The sequence below is a fragment of the Calonectris borealis genome, chromosome 11 (assembly GCF_964195595.1).
Source record: "Calonectris borealis chromosome 11, bCalBor7.hap1.2, whole genome shotgun sequence".
Taxonomy (NCBI): Eukaryota; Metazoa; Chordata; class Aves; order Procellariiformes; family Procellariidae; genus Calonectris; species Calonectris borealis.
This window is the reverse complement of record NC_134322.1, coordinates 2,205,001-2,224,537: the sequence shown is the minus strand read 5'-3', so window position 1 is coordinate 2,224,537 and position 19,537 is coordinate 2,205,001. Positions and strand designations below refer to the sequence as shown.

The window sequence follows — 19,537 nt, the reverse complement described above, 5'->3', positions numbered from 1 at the left end:
GCGGTGAGTGGGCGAGCCCTTTCAGGGAGGGGGGAGCCGGAGAGCGGGCTCGGCACCCGTTTGACGTGCGTTTCCCCCCCGCGGCGAGGCGGATGGTGCGGTCCGGCCAGCGCGTCCCGTTGCTAGGGGCGAGGGAGGCAGCCGCCATGGCCGGCTTCGTGGAGCCGGGGCAGGAGGCGGGAGCCATCCTGGTGCAGGTGGGTCCAGGCTGCGCCCGAGCCGGCCCCGTCCTTCCCGGCAGCCGTGGCGACCAGCCCCCGCGAGACCCCTTCTCTCCTGGGGAGGCCGCCTCAAACCTCGGCTGAGGCGCGGGCGGCGCGGCCTGCTGCTGAGTTCCCTCAGCCCCTGCGTGAGGAGGGAGCGGCTGCGGCGTCGCCCGTGAATTTTGGATAAGGGCTCGAGCTTTGTAAACGTTGTGAGTCTTAGCGTACTGAAACCTTGAACTTTTTGGTTAACGCAGCGTAAATATACTTTTTTGACACGGGCTGACATCTCCTCGTAGGCTGCCTCTGCTTTTCAGTCCCTCGTTAACAGTTTTGAGATTCCTGCATAGTTAAGCCACCTGTGCCAAAAGAGATGTTTGAAATGTGTAAGGAAGCACCATTTCTTGGCAAAGGACCTCAGTCCTGAAGTTATTTGCTTTGTGACATTTGTTTTAAAAGTAACTTTTTTTCAGGTTGTCTACAATCAATGGCTTTAAAGTTATTAACTTTGTATTCTCTTATTTATAAAAATACAGAAGTATGGGAAGTTGCATGTATTTCTTTCCTGTATTTAGGAAGCATTTAATTTGGATTCAATTCTGCTACATAATCTCATGGGTTTTGGTTATGTGTATGATTTTTATCATTACTTGCTTTTTAGGTTCAAGACGACCTTCACAACCTTAAAGTTAAAGTGAAAAATACCAACTTGAAAGGAAATGTAAAAGCTGTGGATACTAGCAACCTCGAAACAGCAATTGAAAGAACTGAACTTGGCCTGAGAGTAAGTAAAATGGAGCAGATCCAGAAGATGATTCAGTTTTTGAGATCTCTGTCAGTAATTCACTTACAGTACATGGGGCCATGTATTTGTCATCCTGCAAGATCCCTTTCTGATTAGCAAATGATGGGATTCATCAGCCGTTACAGTTCAAATGATGGCTTCCTCTTTTAGGTTGTCAGAATTAGCTGATCTTGTGCCTCATACCATTAGCCAAAATCAGATTTAGTCCAACAGAAGCACAAAGCCTATCAACTTTTCAGTCAAGTGAAGATTTGGATTGCTAAATTAATGAGTTAAATAAATTTAATATCCCTCATACCTGTGTAATAGTCTAAACATTATTTTTTCCCTCTAACAGAAACATGCTGAAAATTATTTAAATGCTATAAACAGAGAAGTGTTAACTATTTCTTCTACTGATAATAAAGAAGTACATTCAAAAGAGCCCCCTAAATGGTAAGTAAAACTGCTGTTTTATTGCAGAGACAAATGCAAGCAGCAAGACAGAAAAACTGTGGTATCAGAATCCCGTAAAGCAAATGTGAGTATTGGCCCCGATTTAGTTATTTTGGTCATTTGCTATTTTGGTTTTATTTTAAGTTAAAAAACCATACAAAAGTAAATGCAGATCTAAGTAGCTACAGCAACCTTTTGCTAACTCCTGTGATTTTTTTCACTAAATGCAAATTTAAATAAAAATATAGTCTTTCAGATTGAACCAGATGGAAGCAGTATGGGTTTAATAGGTAAAATCAAAGTAATTTTTAATTTTGTTTCTTTCTAAATTAGGGGCCTTCATTTTGGTGCTTCTCAGAAACAGCTTATTTTACCACGAGTACCTGTTGAGCCAGTGACTGTCCAGGCATACAGCAAATCAGCACTACGCGTTTCTCAAAGTTCACAGGTCTGAAATAACATATTACTTATTCTGCCAGAGACCCCATTAAATGAGACTGGTGTCTTGTAGGTTACCAGTTGATCCCATAATGTGATGTTCTGACTCCACATGGATTCAGTTTCTGATAATATACCATCTATGACTGAATGTGTTAAAAAATTCTCAGTAGAATGTGCGGGCTGAGAAATAGGAGCCTTCTCCCAGCCTCACAGTCCAGATAAAATCTAAGTTAGGAAGGACTTCAGTATCATCATGGGTGCATCCACAAGCCTTCCATTCTTTATTTTTTTCCCTCCACAAGTATATTGTTAAAGAGTTCTGAAACCAAGTGTTTGTTCAGCTTTTAGGTCCCAGTCCTGCAAATACCATAGGCTTAACTGTGATTCTGCAAGTAACCTGACTAAAATAAATGGAACTATATCTTGGAATAGCATAAGTACAGATATAAATGTTTGTGGTGTTTGAGGCTGAAAGTGGTTCTTTTTTTGTTTCTGCATAAAAGATATGGCAAATTGCGGGAAAGACTTCTGTTCATGTATAGGGTAGTCACCTCTATGATAAATATAAGATTTCTCCTTGAAATCTGATTTTTTTTTTGCTGTCTCTATAAATGAAATCCTTGTAAAATCATTTAAAGACGCCTTAAAATGTTTGTATCTGAAGTATTTTTGCTTTTTTATTCAAAGCTGTGAATTTTGACTGGTGAGTTCAAGGTGGTTTCCTCAAACATATTTAAAAAAAAAAGTTAATTAGTTGAATTGAAAAATACCCATTGTCACAATTTTGGGTTATTACTGTTTAAATTCAAGGGAGTTTTGAGTGAGAGAGAACCTTAAGAAGAGGTTCTCTGTAGTTCTAAGACTGTTACCAGAAGCTAAGGATTGAAGCTACTTGAAATGGTATAACCAGAATGAGCAGCCTAACACTTACACTGCTGATTATCTTTGTAAAAGAAACCCCCATATAAAGAAATATTAAAATATTACTTACTCTTGAAATGATGGATAAGGTGCAATGAGATCTCTGATTTTTTTTTTCAGCCAGTATTCCAACCCTGTCCTATTTTGTGAGGAAAAAAAAAATATCAGAGTTCAGCTACTCTGTAAACTCTGTATTATCTATGGTCTTTCAACTCTTCATGTGCACCAATGAGCTTAATTTACAGTGGAGCACATGCTCTGTCCTGCCTTGATTTTCTCTTTGTCTTTTCATTTCTGATATCTATGGCATCTGCTTAGAAATGCATATCCAGTGACACACAAGCTAGCCCTAATTTCGCATTATAAAGAAAATGACAAACAGTGCTGTTTTGCCAGCTGTTCTACATGCCCAGCATGCCAACATAAAAAGCTTTTATTATTAAATAGTTGTGAAATCCAGCTGGGAAATTATCACCTACAATTCCTTACTTCCTGTCTCTTCCTTACTTGTAGCTATAAACAGTTTTGGTTTTTCTAAGCATACTTTGGTGTTTTTCAAAATTCCTTTGCACTCAAAGGAAATATTAGTGAACTGAATAGTTTTGTGTTCGCAGATAGCATTTCCACGTGCGTAGGCTTGAAGAAACCAGCGTTTCAACTCGTAGTGGTTCTGAGAGAAATTAATAATTCACGCAAGTAATATTTTCGTGCTTTGCAGTCCATAGTACGCTGTGCAAGAGTAGAAATGGAGCATAAGTTGTGTTTGTAGTAGTTAGGATGAAACAAGGTTGGAGTCAAATAAGCACAGATGCTATTTTCACATATGCATTGCTGGAATACTTGTCATATGGGAAATAGCTTGCCCACAGGTGTCAGAATAGGCTTAAAATTATTGTTTACTCACATGTACAGTATTTCTGAGTCATATCAGCAGCTGGATAAGACTCTGCAAATCTAGTTCATAGGGGGAATTGTGAAGCACTGTCCCGTTCCCGCTCCTCCCCATTATGCATTGTAATTGGATTTCTTCTTCTAATAAAACTTGAACCATAAAGAGGTGTCGTCTTCATGCAGTAATTGTAACACCTCTGTATAGCAATGGCTGAAAAAGATATTGTTATCCATAACTGGTAGGTGCATAAGTTCAATTCTTTTTTTAAAACATGCTTAATTGAAAACACCTGAACTGATGCTTGTGTAGCTTTTTTGGGGGGTTTTTTCGTTTGTTTTTTTCTAAAAGTTGATACTTTCTGTGACGTTCTGAATACACAGTAGAAGGTAATATTCTCTCATCATTAATAGAGTTAAAGATGTAAATGAAAAGATGTTTCTAGGGGGCTCTAGAATATGCAAATAACATAAATAGCTAGACATGAAAAGTGGTTTAGTTACCAATAATACAGATTGTTTCAAAGGTTAATATAATGTAGTCCATTCATAAAGGAATTGGACTCTGTTAGAAACCATGCATCACATGCATCTGCAAAACAGAATTACCTAGTGAATCAGATTTGTTGGCTTACTACATGATAAAAACGCCCTCGACTCTGAAATGACTCTTGTGTTGAAGTAGAAGAAGATTTGAACCATGTAACTGTACTGAACATGTCAACCTGGTCTGTATGCTCCAGTATACTCCATGTTAATAATTGAGCACAATAATTCTCATTCTCCTTGAGCGTTGTATTAGTAATAATGCACTATTTGCCCTGCTATTCTCATCATCATCTTGTTCTGCATCAAGATGGTTCAAGATAGCTTAAATTTTAGACTTCGGATAATACAGATGGATGGATAATGTAGATGGAAGAGACCTATGATACCATCTACACCAGCTCGTGCATATGTAGAATTGTCACTTGCCATACATCTAAGCTGACAAAGAAACTTTTGTCAGATTTTTTTATTAAGCATTTCAATTCTTCTTATCCTGAGTGGAATCCGCCACTCCAGCATTGATCATTTCACTGTCAACCTGAGTGGGGAGTCTGCATTGTGAATCATCTCCCATTTTAATTGAGAAGGTACTCAATTTTCCCCCAATTCTTGTTTAATAGCACAAGCAGTTTCTTTTCTGTACAGTGGTGTGTTATAGTAATAAAATAAATACCACAAAATCACTGATGAGGTGAAAATTGAACTTTCTGTCTCTGTGCAGCCATGTGGGTAAAAGAGTAATTGGTTTGGATAATAACTTTTGTTCTTACAAACCCAAATCTAAATGAGTGTCTCATTGATACATCTGCTTGTAATTACTATCAAAAGAAGAAAATATACTGTGCAGATAAATAAATTAAACCATTTTTAGTGCTTTCGCAAAGTAATACAATTGTTTAATAGTTCAAATAGACCTCTAATGATTCTTAGACTTTTTATATCATATTTTGTTTGTCAAAAAATAGAATTCTCATAGATTTATTTTTACATTTATGCGATAGAAGTATCAGCAGAGAGTTCTTGTGTATAAATATATTTAGTTGGATCTTACTATGTAAGGCAGCTTTTTGTATTCCGGTATCCATGTAATGGGAATTAAGCGCATACGCTGCCAGGCCCCCAGCTCCTCTTACCTTAGCTCTGTTGACTTCTCTGGTGATACATTAGTTTCTGCCATTTGAAGATTCTTCCTTATTCAGCATTGGTTGGTAAATAAATCCTGTTGGGTGCAGAGGCTAGTTAGCAATTAGTTATTGCAATAAAAGTATTGGGAGATACTACTACACTTGATACAGATCCAAGTATAAACTAAAGCACGTACATTAAGATGAACCAAAATGTTTTCAACTTAAGAAACTTCTACGCCAGTAAAAATATATGGCATCACTTCTGGCTTTTATAGAAAATGTATGTGCTTTAGATACTACGTATAACAAGAAGAAACTTTAAAAATCTTTTTCTGTCCATTGGGATTTAAATCATAATAATTTCTATTAGCAAAACAGTTTAATCCATTCCATGCAGATAACACTGTACATTAAGAAACCACTATGTTTTAATTCTTATTACTGTAAGGATTTTTTATTTCCTCATTTACTTAAAAGCAAGTGCTCTATCTGTATTGAGTCAATGGGCCATAATCGATCCAAAGAAGCTGTTCTGTTCCATCAGGTCAATGATTCCTGAATTAAAGTCTCTGGCAAACATGGTCAAGGTAGATTGGACTCTTATTATCATCTGTGGGAAGAATGCACATGTAAGACCCTCCCAATAGATACGGTGTGTGTAAAACATTTGTTATAACACAGGTAAATGGAATTCACAAATTACCTATGTTAATCAAGTGAGTCAAACCTGATTGTCCTTTCTACTCAAAGTTTAACTCAAAGGTGCACAAATTTGCAAATTTCAGAGCTTGTAATGAAATTAATAGACCAAATTTTGGCAAAATATATATGTGAATAGTAGTTGTATGCCTTGCTAAGTCATCCATCTAATCAAAAGGCACTTTTTCATTGTTTGCCCAGTTCTGTGTGGACACTCAAATAACAGGAATTTTTTTCATAATTTTGCAAGTTTATGAATACGTTAGCTAATTCCTGTTTATAAACACTTCTGTCCTAGTGCAGTTATTTTAAGACTATGCATATTATATATTTCAGCAGCAGCTGGAAATGGATATGAAAATTATGCTTGATCCAGAGAACATCAATAATAAAGATGTCTTAAAACAACAGAACTACGAGACCAGGCTGCCACTTATAACTAAGAAAAAATCTGCTCCTGTAAGTAATTTATATTATCTTATGGGCTTATTATATGCATTACTTTTCACTATCAATGTTAGTACATATCAGACCTAAATAAAAAAGATCAAGTACCTCATAATTTCCTCCTTTTTGACATTGATATATAACAATCAAAACATATTGAGTGACAATACTGGGGAAAACAAACCTGTAGCATAACAGGTTTAGGTAGCAAGACCCCAGTCCCACAAAAGTATAAGTATACGTGGGAATGTGCATATAAGTAAATAATCTCAGTAAAATCAGGGTGTGAAGATAAGCAAAGCGGGGCTTGTGGAGTTTAGGATGTGACTCAAAGATCAAGGAAGAAGTAAAAGGGGTTTTGCTGACAAGAATGGGCTTTCAGTTGTTCATTCTATGGCCATTTCTTAAAAAGACAAGAATACATTCTGTTTTCAAAAGATAACAGGATCGTTAGGAATGAGTGAAAAATGCTTGTACTTTGTTTTGATGCTCTTTTTAATTGACTTTTTTTAAAAAAGCAATGCTGACACTGACCAGAAATTAGTGTCACTCTATCAAAAAAATAGGGGTTATACTGAAAGAGAATCAAAATCCTAGAGTGACTACATGAATTTAGGTGTTGTTTACATCTTATTTTTCTGACACGGTTTGGGAGGGAATGTCAAGTTCTACTTCTCCATGCTGAGAGTGTTCACTTTGGAATGTGAGGGACAGATTCAGATCCTTCCTTTCTATATGGAGATATTTCCATGCCTTGTAGATCCCAAGTGTCCTCACTGTCAAGCTACAAGGTATTCTGCAGCACAGCCTTTCTTTTATCTCTAGTCAAGCTGTTTCCCTTAGTACAAAACAATTATCTGCCAAAGCTGAGACTGAGCACTTCCACAAGGCTCTCCTAAGAGTACCCTGACTAGAATCCATCAAATCGCCCTTCTCAATTCTTTCTGGTCTGAGAATATTCAAGTTGTGTAAGATTAAGTTTTGATTCTTCCAAATTTGTGTTCTGTAACCGCTGCTCCTCTTAAATAAACAAATGAACATGAAGATGACATTTTCTGCAAAGTATGCTTTTAAAAAAATTTAATAGGCACAGACATCCCTCCAAAGATCAATTATGTTCACAAATTTAGCACAGCACTGTGGTCCACATGACAGAATATGCCCAATGGTCTCACACAAGGATGCTCTTCTACAATTTAATTTATGTAATAGAAGCATTATGCGGCAAGCCCAGTGCTATAAGAGACATTCTAGGGTATTTGGTTTTAAACAGCATAAACAGAATCTGTGAATGGCACAGCTGTAAGCTGCCACTTATAAAAAATGATTTTTGAAAGCTGTTGCCCAGACTAAGAGGTGATTTGTCTAACCCTGTGATATAGAGTTAATTAGAAAAAAGCATCATGGCTAATAGCTTTTTAGAACCACTCTAAAACACTCACAGAGAGGAATATTATACTACTGCAGAGAGCCATGTGTTTTACCACTCTCACTGAAACATAGACTGATCAGAGAAAACTTAAATTACAAACATTTAGTGAAAATTAGTCAAGCTCTCTGATACATATTTACAGTTGCTAAGGAACTGTTTATGACAGGGAGATGGGCTGAAAAAACAAGTAGGTATTTCCTATCTCTAATTTATTCTACAGCTTTTACTGAAGCTTTTTAGAAGTTTTCGAATCCCATGACACAATCTGTGTTTTGAAATGTTCTAGCTTCACTGGGGGTAAAATTTTGCAATTAGATTTGCAAAATCCACTACTGAGATTGTGAATTAAGACATTTTTGTTAAATGTGATTTATACTAGCACTTAGAGGAATGATAGTTAGAGATCACCAATAGTAACTAAAATAAACTGATGTGTAGATGCAGGTCTAAAATTATATGGTCTTTAGTTTTGAAAAAAATATCAATTAAAGTAGCCTCAAGAATTAAGTTAGGTGCTACCTACCCTATTTTTACTAATCAGCCATTAGAGGGCAATATTTGTACGCACACATGCGGGCATGCACACACATATACCCATGTACATGCCCTACATATGTACATAAGTTCAAAGATTATCTCCCAAAAAAATCAGTGGCAGAAGTACTCTCATTGAAGTAAATTAAAAACTAATTGCTTGGTTAACTGCACTCAGGTTTTTTCCAAGAGTTGTCAGCATCTGAATTTTCAAGGAGACCTGAGCATTTAAAAATGTGATGAGATTAAAAACACACTGGTTTTGAGGTGACTAGATAGGTCAAGCACAAATCTACACGGACTTTTTATTATCCTGCCATTTGAGTAGTTTGAAAAATTATTAGTAAGGATCTCATTGTTTCATGAAAAATGTCTTCTTTTCTTGCTCTTTTGGTATTGTAAAATTGCTGACGCTGGATTTTATGACGGAAACTAAGAACAATTAACTGTTGCCCTTTTGTACTTTTTGGGGTCTGATAAGCACTAATGCTTCATCCCCGTAAAGTTCTGTAGTTATCTTAAAATGAGGACTGTAATTCTGTTTGAAACACCATGGGCAGACTGGGCATCACTTTATTTTGTAGCCTATATCTGGATAACAAATGAAAAATGATGAGTAGATAATTATTAAATATGTATATTTCCCATGGAATATCTAGCAAAACAAATAGTAATCTGAATTGCAGCAAAAATAATTCTGACGAACTGCTGCAAGAGTAGAAAAGATTCACAACTATACCTTTCATTTTCATAGGGCTGCTGTTCTTTTATAGAATTATACTGGCACTTTTTGGTCCTTGTTTTCTTATAAATGTATATTATACTGTAAACTTGGAACCTTTTAATTTATTCATGAGGTAGAATTTAATATGGTGATGATTTCTAGCCTTTATGAGTTGCATCTTATATAGTGTGGCTCTAATGGTGATGGCAGTGATTCTGTGTTGTGTTGGGGTTTTTTTTTAAGCTAACTTATTTGAGCACAACCATTCTAGTCATATCCTCAGTTATTCATTCTTTATTCAGTATTTGCATCATGCTAATCACTAATGCTTATCACCGAAAGTCTATTCATTTCCAAAATTATAAAGTAAGGCAAAACAGGGCAATTATTTTCATTTCAAGTGACTAGAAGAAGTTGTAGAAGAAAAACAGGTCTTTTGGTCCTCAAAACCTGATTGTGTTTTAAACTTATGCATATGGCTATAATTACAGTCAAAGCGTAATTTGGCAGTGGTAGCAGAATGAGACTTAAACAAATCGATGTTGCGCTGCAGTAATTCAAAATAAGCTTGTTGTATTTGTATTATGGTATGTAATCATAATAACCAGCACAGTGAATTAATAAAATCTTTTTGTCACTAAAAATAAAAAGGAAATAATTGGTGAGATAGAGTTAACTTAACAGATGACTATAGTCAGCATCCTTTCAACCTAGAAATGGGAATGTGAAGGTCACTCCCATCTCAGATGACAAACGTAGAACATTTTGTTGGTAAACAAATTAATCTTTTGAAAGGTCACCATTTGTTTTAAGTTTTTATCCAGTTCTTGTCATCTGGAATTGGAGATTGACTGTCATTTTGCTAGGTAGGGGTGCAGCCGAAGCTGCTGAAGCTGTTTCTGTACATATCGGCATTCCTTGACAAAACTCAGTGCCTGATTGTGATGCTATGGGCTGCTGGTTTACAGCTGTCTCCGGACAAGAATGGAGGCCCACCCCTGAATTCCAATAAGTTGGTCCTGCATAGTCTGCCTCACGCAAGCTGGCCCTTTGCCCACAAGTAAAATGTATTGTAGTTCAAGCCAACAATTATCTTTCTTACTTCCTTCTGTGCTGCTTCTGTTCCTTTTTCAAAAAGCAGATGTGGGATTTGCCAAAGTTCTCCATCTATTCTTTCTTGCACCTGTTATGGCAGAATTTTGATAGAGGTAAATTTCTGGGAGAGCTAGCGGCAGGCCGTCAAAGGAGCAAAGCTTGATTTTTCCAAGAACCTCGAAAATTGACAGTTCAGAGCCATCTCTGGTTACTTTAAGAGCTTAAAGTAGGTAAGAATAACATATGAGACCTGTTGGTGAAGATGCCTAGTTGCTCCATATTGAAGGTTCTACATTGGGCTTTCCATTTAAATTGGACTTCATTTTCTGTAGATAAACAAAACTTGAGGGAAATAATATGTATGAATATCTTAGTATTGCATCAAAGGGAAAGTGTATTAATCATTAGGTAGATAAAAAGCTGGACTATGTAAATTGGAATGAGAAGGACAAATTTTAATTTTCTATACAATTTTCCTACTCAGAAATCTTCTTGAATAAAAAGACAACCAGTCATAAAAATTGTTTATGTTTTAAATCTCTCATAGAGACTGTTACAAATTTGACTCATCTGACTTTAGAACAGTTCCACTGACACTGGCAAGAATTTGGCCTTTACTTAGCATTCAGTATTTCTGCATTGAATTCCACGTCCTGGTTCTTAGACTGGAGGACCAAAATAAGGTTATTTGAAACCAGAGTTAAACACTTTCTTTATTTACTATTTATTACTAAGATTATTTGGCTTGATTGTAAGAACGAGATTCTTTTTCCCAATAGAAACTGATAGATGATGGAAGTGTGAGTGAAACAATTCTTTGATATTGCTTCCTTGCTTTGCTGCTCAGGGTGTAAATCAACAAAGGAAAAATACATCCGTTTAGACTGTAAGGCTGTGAAAGTATAAAATACAATTAAATCCTACAGTAAGTCTCATCTAGACAAAACCAGATCTATTGTGGGTAGTAGACTCAAAATTGGACTTGATGTCCTACAGGACCTGTCCTACAGGTCCTACAGCCCTTCTAACCAACATTTCTATTATTTCTGTGATTCTGTGATTGAGAGCAAAGAGTGAAAATCACTTAGCCACCTCTGCCTTTACTCCATTTGAGTTTTTTACAATCTGAACTGATTTTCTCCCATTGCTCAAAACTTACCTCCTTCTCGCACGTGAACAGCAGACTTTGTTGTTTTGTAACCACTTATAGGACAGACCCACTGAAGGCTCTCAATATCCTTCCATATTGGCATAGAAATTCTTTCTGAATTAGTTATCAAAGCAACTTTGTACCTCTCTTAAAGTAGGTTGGTCTAAACCATACTTTCTTAGCTTGCTTGTATGATATCATGATCAGGTAGCTTCAAAAGCCTTGCTGAAGTCACGAAGTAGTACTTACTTTTTCTTCCGTATTCACAACACTTGCTAACCTGTTGTAGGAAAAAAAAATTAGGTTGGTCTGACAAATTTGATCTTGACGGGTTCAAGTTGCTCATTTATTTGTTACTTTCCAGATGCTTATAATTAGCTTGTTTCATTATTTGTTTAAAAAGTTTTCCAAGAATTGTAATTAAACCAATAGGGCTAGAATTTCTCAACACATCCTTTGCCCCTTTCTAAAGATACGCACTATGCTCTTTTCCAGTATTCTAGTACATTTTCCATTCTACAAGAGTCCCACCAGTAGTTCTGAGATTGCTTTAGACTGTTGTTTAAGTATCCTAGAGTGTATTTTATCAGGACCGGCCAGTTTGAAAACCTCTGAGCATTATCTTATCTGTTTTGCCTTTAAGGTAGCTTTAGACCTCTTCCCTTTTGCACTACAATTAAGTCAGTTGATTCTACTCATAACTAGCAGCTTTTTTAATGATAATCATGAATGTACTTAATGATGTCATTTTTTATTACCCATAAGTTTCTTCCTATTTGCATCTCATTTTGTCTTGCCTGTTTAAGCAAACAAGAAGCAGTCATCAGTATGCCCACTTTTCTGTTTTCTGTATACTGTTGTCTTCTTTTGAGATCAATGAAGAACATAGGATTTATCAACTTTGGTAACTTGCTATACTTCCTATCCTGCTTTATCTCTGGAATAGTTTGACCTTGTTTCTGTAGTACGTTTTATCTGTGGAACAGACTGTTCAGCGGAGTTCCAGTTTCCCTTAGACTTGCCTTCTACAAGTTCTTACCTGCCGATTTCCTGAGCATGTTGAAAACTGACCTTAGTTCCATTGATTCTATTTTGCTATGCTTCTTCCTTCCTTTTGTAGGGATTATGAACTGTGTACATCAAATCTTGATAGGAGCTTTTTAATAAAAAATATGAAGGTAGATGGCAATTTGGAGAAGATAATCATGAAATGATAGATTACTTTGTTATATATGTTTTCTACCATTACTATCAAGCTCTGTGGCTTTCTGATATTTACTTACCAAACCTCATCTATCTGGTTGATAAACTCTATTTTTGATGCATGATAGTACTCATCTTTTCTCTGTATGTAATACTAGTCTCTATTCTTTTACTGGGAGAAAAACATATTTATAAACATATTTTTAAAAAGTTGTTGTTCTAGTTAAATATTGCTGTCTAGGTAAAAAGAAAACAAATGGAGAACTAATCGGAAAATCCCTGTGGTGTTACAAGAAGTGCCCTATTTAAAATGAAGCAAAAAGAAAAAAATCAAGTGGGAGAGGTTTATCCACAGGAGAAAAACACTTTAAAAAGGGTAATAGAATTGTTTTTCTCATGTCCCAGGTTAATTACACTCAGAAGCGCTTGAAATGAAAAAATAGTTTTTCAGCACACTCCAAGCATATTATCAGGCAAGCAAGCCTTAGCTGCACTGCAAATTAAGGGCTCCCTTCCAACCCTATGAAACTACTTTAAAAGTACCCATGATGAAGCAGGCTGTGTGCTGACTTCAGTAAAGTATACTTGCTGAATCATAATCTTCATAACAAACTTCGCTAGAAGACATTATTCATGCAGGAAAATGTTTGAGGTTCCAATCACCTCGTAGCAGTAACGGTTGCCAGAGAGACAGCAGGTAAGGTGCCTACAGGTTAGCGTTGTATAGGGTGTGATCCTTTGCTTCCATGCTGTTTTGGGTCTGTCTACACTACAAACATTAAAATGCTAGTTAGGAGCTCCCAGTTCTGGAATACATGGTATTAAATTCACTAAGTTTTGTGTTTATGCCATAAAAGCTGCAGGTGTGAGTAAAGGTTTTAAATTGTGCTGACACAAGCAGATGGAAGTCTGTTGAAAACCTCTTAAAAAGATGCAATCTTTTAAATATCTTTTTAAGTTAAATCACTCAATAATGGTAATAAAACTATATAATTATGCTAAAAGTAAGCCTTTTTCTTGCAGTACTTAATGTTATTTTTATTATTTTTAAGGTCTTATTGTTGTAATTGAGTTGGCTTAATTTTAGTGAAAATAACTGAAGGATGAAAGCATTTTGTCAAATTTTGCTTTGATACCTCACTGAAGTCTTTCAGAGGGCAGCTAATGTAGCAAATAGGATGCTGAAAGAACATAGAAGAAGGGTGTACAGATTGGGTGGAATTTTCATAGGTGACTGTTTTGGGTAAGCTCCATAGTTCCACTATGTTGCCTGTACTATGTAATGAAGTGAATTGTAGTGGCACTGTGCAGTGTAAAAGAGAGCGTAAATTACATTAGTTGCATCTGTCCTTATTTTAAAGTGACACTTGCCATGGACTTTATAGAAATTAAAGGATACAGCAAAGAAGAATTAAATATCTATCTCTGGTTTAAAAAAACCAACCAAACAAACAAAAAAACCCCAAACCTCTAGGCTGCTTTTGAACCTATACACTCCACCTGAATTGCTTTTCTTTGTAGCTTATTACATCGCTATGAACACAAATGAAATGCATATATTTCATAGTGCTGTTTATCATAATAAAACTCCTGGGATTTAAACTAGGTTAAAGCTGACCAAAAGTAAAATCAGTACTGCTTTACTGATACAATAGCAATACCCTGAAAAAGGAGTCACTGTTTAATTAAATTACTTTCCTTTTATATATTTTTTTTTTGTGTCCTCAACAAACTGCTGGGGCTGAGAGTGAGTAGAAAAGTGTGGTTTATTATTCCCTTTTCTCAGTATCAAGCCACTTATATGCCAGCTGGTATAAAGTTAATCTTTGTTATATGCTTATTGCTGTTTTCTTGGAACACAAGGACATGAAGATTCATACATCTAGATTCATACATCTAGATCCCTTAAAGCATAATGCTTCATAATGGCCACAACTAAAATGAGTGCCTGAAAGATTTCTCTGAAAGATTCTCCATTATGATAAAGCATATATATTTTCTATCTCCCTAATGTCTCATGTGGACAGTGTTATTATACAAATTGGGAGGAAAAATTATAATAGTTTATTTTGATTTATCTCACTTCCCTATTAGGTTTATAAGCAGTTCTTTAGAATTGCCTATTCCTTTCTATAAAGTTGATGATTGATGTTATTCACTAATTATGACACAACAGCGCTCAAAGATCCCAATCGTGGCCTGGATCCTATTGTACTAAAAGCTGTGCGCAAGCATGATAATCAGTCATTAAAACCTAGTATTTTAAACCAGGAAGTCCCAATGTGCTCTATAAAAGAGGTAAATGCCATTATTCCCATTTTGCAGATCTATCAATATTTCCTAGCTTTCTGATTTTATGTATTAATATTATTTTGAGGTACTTAATCGTTCATAATGAAATAATTTTTTAAAAGCAAATAAGTTTCCAGCACATGGCATTAGGTTGTCTTCCATATAGCTCATCAGTAAGGTTCAAACATTTCTATTCAATGTAAGAATTTCTAACCATTACACTAATGGAGTAACTGCTAACAGATTGTCACCCACAAAAGCATGGGACACTTTTTTTAATTGGGCTTCACAGCTATTTGCTGACTAAAGATGAGACTAAAGATGGGATCTTGAGGTCCACTCCAAATTGTGAGGGAGATGTGCCCTGTTGCATACAAAGCTGTTTGCTTCCTTTTCCCAGTCTGCCCCAGTTTCCACTTTTCCCATTTTTATCTTGCCCCAGTCTTTCTGTTCCTTGCGATTATCTTCTGAGACTGCTTCCAGAACGTATCTGCCTGATTCTCTGCCAGGGTCTTTGTCCAGCCTGTCCCAATGTTCTTTCCTAACCCTGCTGCCCCCAGGTCTTTTTCCTTGTCTGATCTGCCTGCTGGCTTTCCTGTTTGCTCAAAGACCCAGTATGCCCTTCCAACTACCTTTCTTCTTCTTAAGATTAATCATATATTGCTGGATCTGCGTGCTGGCACTTATTTACCCTCTTCGTTCAAATTTAGTCGCTTCCTCCTTGGATTGCCTGGACCCAGCATGAAAGTTACTGGAGAACCTGTAACCTTGCAGTTGCAGAGGAAGTTCTGAGCAGCTTGTATTAGAGCACACCCGATCCCTAGGTAGTTTAGTTGCTGAAACTGGACTAGATTTCCAAAAAATCTGTTGACAGAGTAAAGTTTGATAGACTAGTGTTAAATTTTCCTTTTGCTTCATAAAACATTTGAGTTTATTTAAGTTGAATCTTTCATGTCTCTCTAGGTTTATCATTGTCTCATTTTTCTAGCATCAGCCAGGCAAAAGAAAACAATATAATCTTCTGCTGGTGGCTCACTATCATCAAGTGAGAGATCTCAATGATGTTACTTGCCTTGAAGTTGCATGTGCTGTAATGTTTTAAACCCACTGAATATCTAGCTCTGTTTCTTTAGGAGTTGAGTACAATCCACATTGCAAATGGAATAGTGTGTGTATTTCTAGTCAGAAAGAAACTGAAGATACTTAGCATATTAGAGAGAGAAAAAATTGTTAGATGATAACGCGGAGTTTTTGTATTTATAATACTGAAGTATAAGGTGGCAATATATTCTTTTCCCTGTGCAATGCTCTATATGTGCGAAAATAGCGTAACAGTAAGACACATCATATCACTATCCCAAAGTGACGTGTGTCACTGCTTGAATTCCTGGCACTTAGACCCAGCAGGTTCCATTTTTTCAGGCAAGCACAGGTTAATTGGGGAAGTAAGGGAGCTTTAATCCCTACATTAGCACAGCCAGTGTGGCACATGTTTCCGTATCACATTATCAGGCTGTGTCATTCCCTGCTGTCCTTGAGGAACCCTGAAACTTCAGAAGTCTGTGATACTTACTGTTCCCTGATTTGTGGTTAGTTTCACATATTTTTAATTCCATTGGTATTCTTCCCCGCAAAAATTTATTTACGTATTTGAAAGTATTTCCTTTTCTTTTTGGTACCTTGCCTGTGTATGCATTTTACATATTCAAAGGCTGTTCTGTCAAGAAATACTATGTTTACACTATACTCATTAAAATTGAGCAAACTTCTTGTGATTCCTTTATTACCTAGTACACTGCTTTTTTGCATAGAAGTCACAAGACATCAGTTGGATTTAATTAACTTTATTTTAAATTACTAAAGTAATGACAGTAGACAATACTGTAGCATGTTCATAAGTAGTAAAAGCAGTGCTTGCACTGTTACATTATTAAATCCTAATGAAACTATTCATAGCAGAAACTATATTTATTATTTATTATTGCGGGAGTAGAAAAGTGTGTCTTTGCAAATCCAGGATTTCTCTTTGTTAAAAGAAGATTCTGTCTCTTCCTAGATGTGTAGTCAGAAGACCATGAAAGGTCATACAGTTAGCAACCTTTGGGGTTTGCCTGCCTCTCACCAAATAGATTCTCCCTTACCCCCGTTAGAAGAAGATACAACGAAAGGTGAGTCTCAGAAGCCCACCTAGGTACTGTTGCCACCAGATGTATGCTACATAAGCAGTGGCGTTTGCTGTTTGCAGCAGATATCTGGTAATCAAATTTTCTGGCACCTCAAAACTTGTAAGAATTGTGATCTCAAATGTTGCAAAGGGTAGAGATCAACTTCGGACTACTTCATCCATGTGGTAGCTAACTTAGGACACAGCATATGTTACGTTGAGCATCATCCCCCCTGAGTCAGTTATCTTGTAATTCACGGAGTTCAGTTGCTACTGGAAAGAAGAATTGTGTGTGATAGAGGATACTTGTATGACTAAATAACATGGTCAAAATAAACGGTCATGATTAATGTCTAGTTTTTAATCATTCGATCTTAACTAGACCTGCACTTGGACTATTTTAGCAATCGGTCCATATTCACGATTATGTGATTACATTGTGGTTTACGAGAGTTAATTCTCATCCATTCTGTGTATTAAATTGCCATTGTACAAGCACATAATTCCTTCTCAGAATCAGCACCATTACAATATATTTCATGTATTTGTCAATTTTTATAGGCAAAGTTCACCTTCCTTCAAGGTAAAAAACTGAATATTGAAAGATAAAAATCTTTCAATAAAAGAAAACTGTTGCTTTTCTAGTTTTGATTTGGAATTGGAAGAACTTGAGTCTGCCTTTGTTTAATTCTTTCTTTATTGTTACTAATTCTTTTTCTTTCATAGCTGGAATGTATATGAATTGTTCAGTACTGTCATCTTCTTGTAGGTATTCTGAGCCTAACTGAACAAAGGCTTATCCCTCCAGCAACAAAGATAACTCTCCAGGCACGTCCTGTTCTATCCAAAGCAGCGCCTTTCCATGAATTTCACAGGCATCCCAAGAAGTCAGCTGTAGGTGAGTGCAAAGGATTGATAACAGCCATCAATTGCACCTCCAACTTCACTTTCAGGCCCTTGTTTTATGTCACAAGGAAACAGCTGTCTAATGAGCACTCACTCAAATTCTTAAGAATACTAAGTGCATAAAGATATACATGAGCATCCTGTGTCATGCAACTGAATGGGAATCAGATTTCTTCATCCCTGTGAGGATTTGGTCCCTGCTCATTTGTGAAATCCTGGTAGGTTCTTACCTGCATGTTTGAAATTCTAAGCACCTGAGTCTGAAGATCTGACCATTGATGTTAGTGTAAAGCCAGTGTTACTGTAAGTCATGACTTAACATGACTTACAACAGCCGATCAAACATCTGTTCTATTAATCTGTGTGATTAAATGAATGATTCCTAATAAGTGAATATACTACGGGCAATGGGATTCTGATCTATCACAAAGTATACCCAAAACTGTTGTTGCTACAGCTCCTTATGGCATATGACACCAGTATGGAAAGGAGTGTAAGCAAAATGAGCAGTGGGCTCAATAGCAATCTCATAAATTTGAAAAGTTCTCCTAGTGAAAAGGGGTGGTTGAAAACTAAAATTATATATGGAATAACCTGGAGTATAAGTGCTAATATTTTGACATTGTTATCCTGGGTATACTGTTGGCTGGCATATTACAAACTTTAAAACATTATAGATTAAAACTGTGATACATTTTCCAATAGCCTAATTGCAGTCTTCACAATAGCAGCCTGTTATAGCATGATTTGGTTTATGGCCATCCAGTGGCATTCCTCAATGTTTTTTGGTGATAACTCCTGAAAATTGCAACGTGCTTGGACGTGAGAGCAAACTGGAGCATGACAGTACCTAATGGTAGGTGGTAGAATATCAATTTGATGCCGTTGTTGCACTTCTTTTAACAATGAAACCTGCAATCAATTTTTTTTTCTTTGGTACAGGAGAGATTAGTAGTAGGGTGGACCCTGAGAATACAGACACCATCACCTTCCCAAACTCAAAGGAAGCAATTTATGGCAAGTATTCCTCTAGTAAAGGTAACATTGCACCACTTCCACCCAGCAGCTCCATGGTTTCACCAAGGAAATCAAAGCCGGCGTGGACATATCCAGCTCAACAGTTGGAATCTGAGCTGCAGATTCCCTCTCAGACACAGGTATTTAGACTGAGGATAATGAGTTTTTTATTCATGTTTTTAATACTGTCTTTATCAGAGATAGTTTAGGAATTGACTGTAAATCACTGGATTGGTACAGGAGGGTTTGAACGAAAGCTAGTAAATAGTAAACATTGAAATAAGTAGGAAATACTTTGTATATTGCCAGTTTCTACTTTCTCAAGTCTTCTACCTAAACTTGTCTGCTTTTTCACAAAATCTTAGAAAATAAGTCTAGAAAGGATGTTACGAGGTTATCTGGACCTCCAGGCAGAATTACCTGTACCTGTAATATTGCAGACAGATGTTTTTCTAACCTGTTCTGAAAACTTTCAGTGATAGCAACTCCACAGTCTCCCTAGGCC

General features: G+C 36.5%; 1 protein-coding gene across 1 annotated transcript in view; it reads left to right on the top strand.

The window, feature by feature from the left end:
* The first annotated feature begins 11 nt into the window (after nucleotides 1-11).
* IQCH (IQ motif containing H) overlaps nucleotides 12-19,537 on the top strand; it is a 72,725-nt gene continuing 53,199 nt past the window's right edge. The window contains exons 1-8 of the mRNA XM_075159722.1: nucleotides 12-197; nucleotides 865-987; nucleotides 1,346-1,443; nucleotides 1,777-1,891; nucleotides 6,405-6,527; nucleotides 17,002-17,113; nucleotides 17,879-18,007; nucleotides 18,958-19,172. Of these exons, the coding sequence (XP_075015823.1) occupies nucleotides 93-197; nucleotides 865-987; nucleotides 1,346-1,443; nucleotides 1,777-1,891; nucleotides 6,405-6,527; nucleotides 17,002-17,113; nucleotides 17,879-18,007; nucleotides 18,958-19,172 (1,020 nt within the window). The 5' untranslated portion in view covers nucleotides 12-92. The remainder of the gene's footprint in view (nucleotides 198-864; nucleotides 988-1,345; nucleotides 1,444-1,776; nucleotides 1,892-6,404; nucleotides 6,528-17,001; nucleotides 17,114-17,878; nucleotides 18,008-18,957; nucleotides 19,173-19,537) is intronic.